The 10265-nt window shown below is 44.2% G+C and overlaps 1 protein-coding gene across 1 annotated transcript; it reads right to left on the bottom strand.

The window, feature by feature from the left end:
- Nucleotides 1–4946: 4946 nt before the first annotated feature.
- fkbp2 (FKBP prolyl isomerase 2) lies at nucleotides 4947–10015 on the bottom strand. The gene is made up of 6 exons (XM_061235154.1): nucleotides 9888–10015; nucleotides 9077–9237; nucleotides 8590–8702; nucleotides 7518–7564; nucleotides 7294–7329; nucleotides 4947–6206 (listed from the first exon to the last, which is right to left on the bottom strand). Exons 2-6 carry the CDS (start codon nucleotides 9233–9235, stop codon nucleotides 6145–6147), a joined length of 417 nt encoding a protein of 138 aa, XP_061091138.1. The 5' UTR covers nucleotides 9236–9237; nucleotides 9888–10015; the 3' UTR covers nucleotides 4947–6144.
- Nucleotides 10016–10265: the final 250 nt, after the last annotated feature.

Genomic DNA, 10265 nt, shown 5'->3' with positions numbered 1-10265 from the left:
CCAGGTAGTGTCAGTGGTACACGTCTCACAACCAGCAATACCCGAGCGGGTATTTCACTAAGCCAACGTTGCTGTTCAGCAACTACATCACAAATTTTGTTTTGGGGTCCGTCGTGAAACTAATGTTGACAAAAGGGATTCCTGGGTTTGTCTGGTGATCTGATTCTGTTGGCCAGTGCACTTATCATCAAAACTGACAGTCCATTAAATAAAATCACTTGCTTTTCTATGTATTTGGATAATGTCTGCTAATTAAAATAGTAAAACATTAGGCCACAGATATAGGCAATTTCATATATAATTTTCATACATACATTGAAATTGTAGCTGTTTGACAATGTCACAGTATATAGTTAAAAACAGCTATATGGGTAAACATTATGCTGTAGCATATATTGAAAGGTACACACTAATTTAATCACAGAGTCCTAAGGGCTTGTTCCAAGTGGATGTGAAAACCAACACAGCTCCGCACTAACAAATACTTGATAGAAGTAAAATTCTTAAAACTATTAAGCTGTTAATTGTGCTGTAGACATTTAATATTACGGTTTAAGAAGAAACTTGAATATTCAAACTGCAGGAAAATCTATAAATTATCTAAGAAAATGAGTTGGTTTTTATACAGTTGGTTTATTAAAATTCTTTTTTGATTTCACTTTACCCTGCTGTTTTGACTGGAAGAGTGGAAAAAATCTGTGATAATTCAAGGAAATATAAAAATATACACTCAGTGAGCACTTAATTAGGTATTTTAGACTTATTGGTCTTCTGCTGCTGTAGCCTATCCACTTAGAGGTTTGATGCGTTGTGCTTTCAGAGATGCTCTTCTGCATACCACGTTTGTAATGTGTGGTTATTTGCGTTACTGTCACCTTCCTGTCAGCTTTGACCAGTCTGGGCCTTCTCCTCTGACCTCTCTCATTAACTGGGTTTTTTGCCCACAGAACTGCTGCTCACTGCTCACTATTTTTTTTCCTCACCATTCACTGCAAACTTGAGAGACTGTTGTTCATGAAAATCCCAGATCACATTTCTTCCTCCATTCTGACATTTGGTCTGAAAAACAGCTGAACCTCTTGACCACATCTGCATGCTTTTATGCATTCAGTTGCTGCCACATGATTGGCTGATATGTTAATAAATATTTGCATTAACAAGCTGGTGTACAGATCTACCTAATAAAGTGGTCACAGAGTGTATATCAACTCTAGTCTTAGTTTATGCACATTTAATAATTATGTTACTATGTTTTAAAAATAAATGTTGTAATCATTTAACTTTTCTGTAGCAAACAATTGTACACCAAACAATTGGTCATGTTACTTGAATAATTACCAGTGTGATCATCCTCTAAAAGTATGGTAAAGCATTAAATTAACCCCATGATATGCACAGTGATATACACCTAGCTCACTGTATTGCAGAAGTGATAGTAACTACACAAGTAAGCTTGCATTTCTGTTGTAAAATATAAAATATAATAAAATGTCAGCCTATTAGGCCGAGCATCTCAAACACACATCTTGATTTAAAAGGGGGCTTTGATAAACTATTTTAAACTATTATAAACTATAAAGTTCCCGCAATCTCAGTTGCACAGAATGTGCCCTGGTTGCCATAGTAAAGTGAGCTTTCTTCATACTCTACTGTTATTAGCGGTAAAATAATTTGCGAAGATGAAACAGTCAAATTGTAAGCCAAACCAAGTCCTTTAAAATCATGCACAAACCAAACACGAGTCCGGTCACGCTGGCAATGCGGATTACACCACCACATAAAGTTCAGGAAATGCACCTCATTCACAACGCCCTGATGGCCTACGAGTCATCGTCTCTTCACCAGCAACCGTTCACTCCGACCACAGCCAACTGCGGGCCTGAGCAGATTCCTTTCCATGCCCGGTCTGACTCAACACTGACTGGGCCAGCCACACGCTATGCGCTGGGCTGTGCCGGGAAAGAGACCCGTCCAACGTTATACAGACCTTCCTCAGGCTGTTACTGGCCAGTCTCGCAAATCATAGCCCAGACCGGCACCGCTGACGGCCAAGCCTGGCCCAGGCCATACGGCGCGGTCACAAGATGGCGGCGTCTCCATGGCGATATGAAAATACCCTCCAGGTCACTGGCTCTAGCCGCGTTGCAGATTTCCCCACCCCCCCCCACCCCTCATAGCTCGGAAAAAGGAGCTTCTTCCAAGACGTTTCACGGCCAGATTAGAGATCAGTGTGTCGCGGGGGGCAGTGTGGAGCGAGGGATGAGTTTGAACGCGCCCGCAGAATCGCACCTCAAACCTTTTCTCTTTCGCTCAGCCCCTTCTGTGCTGCTGCCCTCCCCCGTCTTTGTTCTTCTACTTTCCCTCTCTCTCCCTCCCTCCTCCTTCACCTTTCTCCTTCCATGCTCTGATCTCTCCAAGAGCAAAACTCTTCTTCTTCTTCTTTTTTTATAACGGATGTTGCCTTAGGTTTTATTTACGTTACCAAAAACCAAATAAAGCAAGACATTCAATGATAAACTATCAACAAGATCTACAAATGGAACCTTGGAAGCTTTGGAAAACAAGTATTGTTCCTATTTTCTGTGACGGGGATTTAATGTTTATAGGCGTGAGGTTAGAAAATAGTCAACACAGTACTTTCTTAGGTGCAAATATTAACCATTTATTTTAACTGGTCAATTTTTACATTGTTTACCAGATGGTGGTGATGTTTCTTTTTTTACTGAAAAAAAACAAACAAACTTTTAACAATGCTATCTAGGGGTTGTGTTTGAAAAAGAATCAAATGAAAATATTTACGTAGCAATATGTACTGTCATGTTTTTCCCAATTTTGTTACACTTTTATGCAACTTTAATAAAAAGCTGTTAAACTTGATGCTGTCGCGCTGTTGTTATTGTTGTCACGGTCACCGCAAAGGCAGAAGGAAGTCCTGGCGTTCCACGACTTTATCGAGGTGCAGAATCTCTTTCTGAATGATTCTCAGTGTTAATCAGGGCCGGTGGCATACAGGAACGTTTGGCCCATGGGGGAAAAGAGTCCAGAGACTTTCCGGCAGCAGCTCCAGATAAAAGCGAGAGGCAGTCAAGCTCCATAAACCACCAGCCAAAACACCAGCTTGGGAAAGGCAGGATTTTTAAAAACTGATTACGGAACTGAGCAAAAATGTGTAAATACGGTACTGCAGTTACAAGACCAATCTTGTAGCTAATCCCAGGGAACAATTTCATAACTATCATCGCTGATGAGAAGTACAGCACACAGCAGGCAGCTCTCAGCCAACACAAAATGTTCTCAACGTTACTGAAATATTTAGTCAATTTCATAACATAGCAGCACCATGGTGAGGATGTTTTGTGTTAGCAGCGGTGGTTGATCCCCACCACGACACCTTATGTGATCCCTTCTCTGTTCCCCTCCCCGCTCACACCCCGAATGGAAACAAGAAACAAATGCTGTGAAAGAACAGCTGTCTTGCTTTCCCGTATAATATCTATTATTTATTTTTCACATTTGCTGTGGAATGAAAAATGAAAAATTCAGTGTTCATAAAAAGCGAAACACAATGCCAGCGGCCACCAGTCACAGGACCCAGATAAAGGACTGTCCTGCCAGCCAGGACGGAAAGCCAGAGCTGGGCGGTGCCGTTTCCCTGTAGCTGCCCCAGGGCAAACGGCAGTGTTATTGAGTTACTTCACTGCCTTTTGCTGTAAGGCCACACGTACGCCGCTCGGCGAAGGAGAGGCTGCCCAGGGCTCCCCTCTTCGGCCGCACTCAAAAAGCCATGGGAAACACAGGCGGCCGCGTTACCGCAGGACGGGCAGAGGGAAAGCGCTCAACAAATCGACTGTTTATGAGATGGCGGAAAACAGTGATTCACTGGAGGTTACAGTGATCGCATGCCTCAGTAATGGCAGGTTTGATACATCCATGCCAAAGTCCAGTTGCTACACGTACACTCAGTCAGCACTTCGTCGGTTATTACTTGTTTTTTTAGAATTATTGATCTTCTGCAGCTATATGGTAAATGGCAGGCATTTATATAGCGCCTTTATCCAAAGCGCTGTACAATCGACGGCGATTGGCTGCCATGCAAGGCCCCGACCAGCTCGTCAGGAGCATTTGGGGGTTAGGTGTCTTGCTCAGGGACACTTCGACACAGCCCGGGCGGGGGATCGAACCGGCAACCCTCCGACTGCCAGACGACCGCTCTTACTGCCTGAGCCACAGTCGCCCCACATGGCATGTATCCTATCCACTTAGAGGTTTGGCATGTTGTGCGTTAGAGGTGCTCTTCTGCATACCACTGTTATAATGTGCGGTTATTTGCGTTACGGTCACCTTCCTGTCAGCTTTGACTGGCCATTCTCCTCTGACCTCTCACTACCCCTCATTAACAAGGGGGTTTTTCCCACAGAACTGCTGCTCACTGGATGCTTTCTGTTTTGCACCATTCTCTGCAAACTCTAGAGACCCAGGAGATCAGCAGTTTCTGAGATACTCAAACCTGTCTGGCACCAACAATCACTCAGTCACTTAGATCACATTTCTTCCCCATTCTGACATTTGGTCTGAAGAAACAGCTGAACGTCTTGACCACGTCTGCATGCTTTTTACGCATTTAGTTGCCGCCACATGACTGGCTGATTAAATATTTGCATTGACAAGCAGTGTCCAGGTATACCTAATGAAGTGGTTGCTGAGTGCATTAGTGTAAACATAACGCTGACTTTGTTTTGCTGCGCTGCAGTAGTCGACACTCGGAAAAAGCACCTTTCAATTGAAAAGCTTTAAATGACTGCCAAATGAGAACGGCTCAGAAAGGGCTCAATCAGAGCCTCTTCTCTCCTGCTTTAGAAAAGGCGATGAAAGGAAAATGAAGACCCGCATTAAACCCAATTGACGAAAACGACTCGCTGTAATAAACCAGACGGACACAATCAAAATGAACTTGTGTGTCGGTTCGACATTTATTTCATTTCACCTGCGACCCGGAGAACGAACAATGAACAAAATCATCACATTGCAGAACGTCTGAGAAAGTCTGCCCCTGGAGTCTGTCGTCTTGGCCAACATCCTTCCTCCCAAAAGACACATGAAGTATTAATAAAGGAATACACATAAATGGGTGACGTTAAAGAAATATATTTCCTATTCTTGCTTAGAAAAAAACAAAAAAAAAAACAAAAAAAAAAACGCAATTGCCCTGCCGGTCTCGTGTCAGAGGTCAAAGGGCTGGTGTCGGTCGATGGAGTCCGGGATGGAGAGGAGAAGAACCTCAGTCCAGTACATAACACACCACATCGGATCCTTTCACACCGTCCTCCACGTTAATGACTGACTCGCACCGAATGAAGTGTGCCGTCCCCATCACAGGGCCCTCCTAATGAACTGCGCCAGAGTGCATTAACTCCATTAAGCAGCGATGCACCTGGGCTATCCGCTTCCTGCAGAAAACTGCTGCCCCCCCACATCATTACGGGCAGACAGAGCTTAACAAAGCGTGCCTATCGACCGACTCGAACCGATCTCGCCGCTTTGTTCTCTCCTGGCAAGATGTCGTCCGACTGGCATGAGGTAAATGGCTCCGGTTCTACATCTGGCCACAATGCAGGTCTTCATGAGGCACAGATTTTTCCTAATTACTATGGCTCTCTCGTGAAAGGGGAGAGCGGGCGGGCCCGTTCCGTCTGGCAGGGGGGGGGGGGGGGGGGGGGAGCGCCGCAGGAAGACTGCCGACTCCGCGCACATCGCGAGCGATCACAAAAGCTCAGAGTCAGAATTTCGCGTAATTTCAAGTCTAAAGAAATCAGATGCAAGTGCATACTGCATTAAGAAGGGAAGCAATTCATCCCGCATTCCCGTTAGGGTCTGAACACTGACAGTGCAAGGGACAAATCATCTGCCCATCTACGAGTCATCGTTTATTGACCTGACACCTTTAGCAGCTAATTTTCTGACACGTACAGTAACAGTTAATATTGGTTAAAAATGTATTTTAAAAACTTGGAATAATGTGGGCGGAGTAACACCCATAATACTGTTGCAGGCTGTGACCATTGGGGGTCCAGAGCTGCCCAGTTGCGCAGTACAATTCATCACATTTTAGTCTTTGGGCCCCGAGGCAGACAGACAGGCAGACGTTTACAAATCAGTTCTTCTCTCGATGTTCAGTAGCTCCACTTCAAATATGAGCGTGGCTCCACCTGCAGGCGAAATTGAGCATAGCACATATGAGTTGAAAGAAGACAGAAAGTCTGAGGCAGCGCTTGTCACGAGGGTGAAATTACCGTTTTAGGAGTTTTTATCACTTCCTTTACTTGATTAATACTTAACACTGCCTTCTTGTTCTCCTGCTGTAGTGGGAATGTAAAAATGAAGGCCCAATTTCCTGTCTTGTAGCCAAGCGATGAGGTGAGGGAGAATGTTAATTACATGATGTTAACCGAATCCAGCCAGATACTTGTTACTCGGGTGAGCTTGAGGGGAGTTGCAATGAAAACCATGCAAAGCCTACGGCCCCCCCAGAATCAGAGCTGAGTACTCCTGCACCGAAGACACATTTACAGGCGTGCCTCAACTAAAATGCCATGCAGGAGACAGCCAAATGCTACAATGTTATGCGTCACGTCAAACACTAATTAAGCGATTACTAAAATACTGTTGTGTAATGTCATGCAAGCCTCTGCTTTGCACATAACAAGTGTGACGTAATCAACAAATCATATCTTTGACCAACTAACTAATCACTAATGACAGACAATTAGTGGACCCTGTGATTTGGACTTTTTAAGAAACAGGGCTGAGAAGGTGCTCAGCACCAATTTGCTTTAATTTCAGCAGTTTAAAACGGTAAATGGACTGCATTTATATAGTGCTTTTACCCATTCAGGCTGACATGCAGCAATCAGCTCGTCAGGAGCAAGCGGTGGTAAGGTGTCTTGCACTTGGACACAAGCAGGCAGGGGATTGAACCAGCAACCCTCCGCTCTTACCTCCCGAGATAACACGCTTTATTTTATCCATCTGAGCCAATCACAGGTGAGTGCACATTGAGGGAGAAAACAAGAGCCACTAGCCCATTCTCATTCCTGATTGGTGGGTGGACACAAGTTTAGACCTGATTCCAGCCATCAGAGTTTTAGCTAACTTATGGTGCGAGGGAGTCGATGAGCGAACTCTTCAGCCAGTCGAAAGTTAATTTAAGCTACTGCTTGTTCCTCAGTGAGGGCTGTACGCAACCGAGTGATCATACAAAAGATTCATCTTATCTGGGAAAAGTGAGTATTTTACCAGGGATCTTGGGTGGGGCCCCTCTGTCTCCGTAGCCTAGGGTGAAGAATGAACAAAGACGTTACAGCCCTCATCTGCAGTTTCACAGAAGTACTCAGACAAGAAGTTGCTTTTTCTTGGGCAAAACAAACTTTCATCTGTACTATTACTGTTGGAGAGGCAGTAAATTTGCCACCTGGACCAAATCACGATCAGTGAGAGCAAAGACACAAGTACACACTCACCGAGCTCAGAGGGAATCACCAACTTCCTCTTCTCTCCTTCACACATTCTACCAAGAGAAGATGACAATCAGTGCGATTAGAGCTAGGACTTTTTTCTTTCAAGTTAGAAACTGACATTACCAGACCCCTGAATATAAATAACTGGATTCCAAATGCTCGCTGGCTCATTTTCGATCCTTGCCCTCTTAGAATTGAAAGTAAATATGTACAAAAGATTATTTTTGTGCCTACCATTTTGTGAGTTGAGTTCATTCTGTGCCTTCTCTAAAAAGCACTGCACCACCTATATTAAAAACACTTCAATTGAGATTCCTACCGATCAAATAGTTATAAAGATTATATACCTATACATGAAAAAAAAAAATTTCTTCTGATGTTTACTGGTGGTTGGCAACATTTGAAAATTTGCAGACTACCTCAAACCCTGCCCACTGCACACCAAGCAAATCGCATAGGAAAGCCGGGTGTGGACCTCGGAATGTTGCAGTTCGAGTAATTACTGTACAACGGATACGACCTTTGTTTAAAAATTTTACAGAGAAGCATGCAGACACTGGTAGGCCCTAATTGTAACAGATCGATCAAATAAAGGCAATAATCGCCAGTGGCAATGATCACACACGGCCGAAATGTAAGTTGGCCTTTTCTTCCGATGTCTGCTGGAGGTTGGGAAAAATATGCAAATTCACAAACAACATTTGAGAATGTACAGACTGCCTGATGCCCTGCCCATTGCAAACCTGGCCAATCACGTGCTGGCACTGTCTGGCCTTTCTAGTCTTAACACACCAACATTAGACAAAGACAAAGAGTGAGAGTGGGAGTGACAGGGAGAGGGAGAGAGATGGAGAGAGGGGGGGAAGAGAGAGGGGGGAGAGGGATAGAGATGGAGAGATGAAGAGGGGGAGAGGGGGATGGAGAGAGAGAGAGGAAGAGAAAGAGAGAGAGATGGGAAGAGGGAGAGAGGAAGAGAAAGAGAGAGGGAGAGAGAGAGAGAGAGGGAGAGGGAGAGGGAGAGGGAGAGAGAGAGAGAGAGAGAGAGAGAGAGAGAGAGAGAGAGAGCGAGACCCACCCCAACAGGCCCTGGTCCCAGCCCTTGATGACCTGTCCAGTCCCCAGTGTGAAGGTGAAGGGCTGATTTCGGGGGATGCTGCTGTCAAACTCAGTCCCGTCCTCCAGCTTCCCCTACAAACAACCCAGGCAAGCCAGGTTAGAGCTCCACTACACACACCCCAGGCAACCCTAAACAATAAACACATAAAATATGAACAAGTAGATGCATATCCTGTAACTGGACATGCATTTTTGTAGCCCATGAAGTCTCATGTTGCTAATCCAATCATATGCCATTAATAACCATCTCAAAGCTACGACCAAGATTATCCCCTTAAACACGCCAGTCGTGATTAGGGTGAAAAACAAAACAAACAAATACACAAAAAAAACCCGTAGAGCCACTGAAAAATAAGCATAGACACAGATTGAGTCGAATCATAATTCGTTATACTGTATCTGGGCTGGACTCCAAACACTCAAGCCTTACGAGTGACAGCACTCACGGTATAGTGCATGTGAAGCACGTCGCCCTTGCGCGACTTCATGGGGCAGTTGTCCACCCTTTTCTTGATACCAATTTGCAGCTTCTTCTTGTCCCCGCCGTGGACCGGGAAAGGGGCAAAGGACACGAAGGTTACCGCCAACAGGACGTATATCTTCATAACTGGAAACGAGAGGTTCAGATTAATGAAGTCGTACAGAAAACGTAAGAATGTGCAATAGACTGCATCAACGGAAGCGTTATAGAGCCGAACTAGTCATGATTTGTTATGTGAACTTCGAGCTTGTTTCCACATTAGGACACGTCATCGTTAACGTATTAAATAGTTAGTGCAAGGTAACTTAGCCCAAAAAAATCCCAGTTACACGGGGATACCTAACGTTAGCTAGTTCGTATTTACGGTACCTCATGCACGAGAACATCGTCCACAAAGCGTGAGCTCGAGATCAAATTGCATGGTTACAACAACGATAGTTAGCGAGTTGCCCTGACCGCTAGACATCAAGCTACCAGCTAGCATCCATCGACATGCTCGAATCGAGATATCTGGTCTCCGCCATAAAACAATTTCACAGATTCATATCAAAATGATTCAGATGGCTTCCACGGCAAAGTCGCTGCTTAAGATAATAATAACTAGCTAGCCATCTTATCTTAATAAATGTTCCATTGTAGCCCGCCAGTCCTGGTCTGGATCTCTGCGTTTATTGCATTTATAAGCCCTCTTCTTTATACATATATATATGTTATGGACATTTAAACGGCATCGTTTATTTAAATAAAGCAATGTATTCTTGTGCTCTCCACGCTACCTTTTATTGGATTGCGCCCACTTTCCAGAAGAAACAGGACACTGAGATTGTAGCTAGCTAGATAAATTCCCCCTTCGTTTTCTCGACTTCCTCGAAGAGGAGGATGAATGCAACGTAGTGCGTAAGGAACGACGTATCGAGAGAGGAGAGCCAATAATAACTGCGTATGTGAGAAGTAAAACCTATGGCGATTGGTCCATACTTTCTGGTTATACTTTATACCATCATTTTTTTTTTATTGAATGTAATCGGCTTATATGAGACAATGGTGACAAAGGGTATGTATGAAGGTAACATGTTTTTTAATTATAGCTCATATAATTAAATAAAATGAACTTCCCATGCAGTGCTCTGCATGTCCACTTGTCTTGATACAAT

The sequence above is a fragment of the Conger conger genome, chromosome 3, assembly GCF_963514075.1.
Source record: "Conger conger chromosome 3, fConCon1.1, whole genome shotgun sequence".
Classification (NCBI taxonomy): Eukaryota; Metazoa; Chordata; class Actinopteri; order Anguilliformes; family Congridae; genus Conger; species Conger conger.
This window is presented reverse-complemented; position numbering and strand designations above follow the sequence as displayed.

Bases quoted from the DNA above. Each gene is read 5' to 3' on its own strand.
- fkbp2 (XM_061235154.1), bottom strand. From the start codon at position 9,235: ATGAAGATATACGTCCTGTTGGCGGTAACCTTCGTGTCCTTTGCCCCT. The intron at 7,330-7,517 runs GTGAGTGTGTAC...TCTTCACCCTAG, and splicing joins GGTGATTCCCTCTGAGCTCG to GCTACGGAGACAGAGGGGCC. The intron at 6,207-7,293 runs GTAAAATACTCA...TTTCGCCTGCAG, and splicing joins GGCCCCACCCAAGATCCCTG to GTGGAGCCACGCTCATATTT.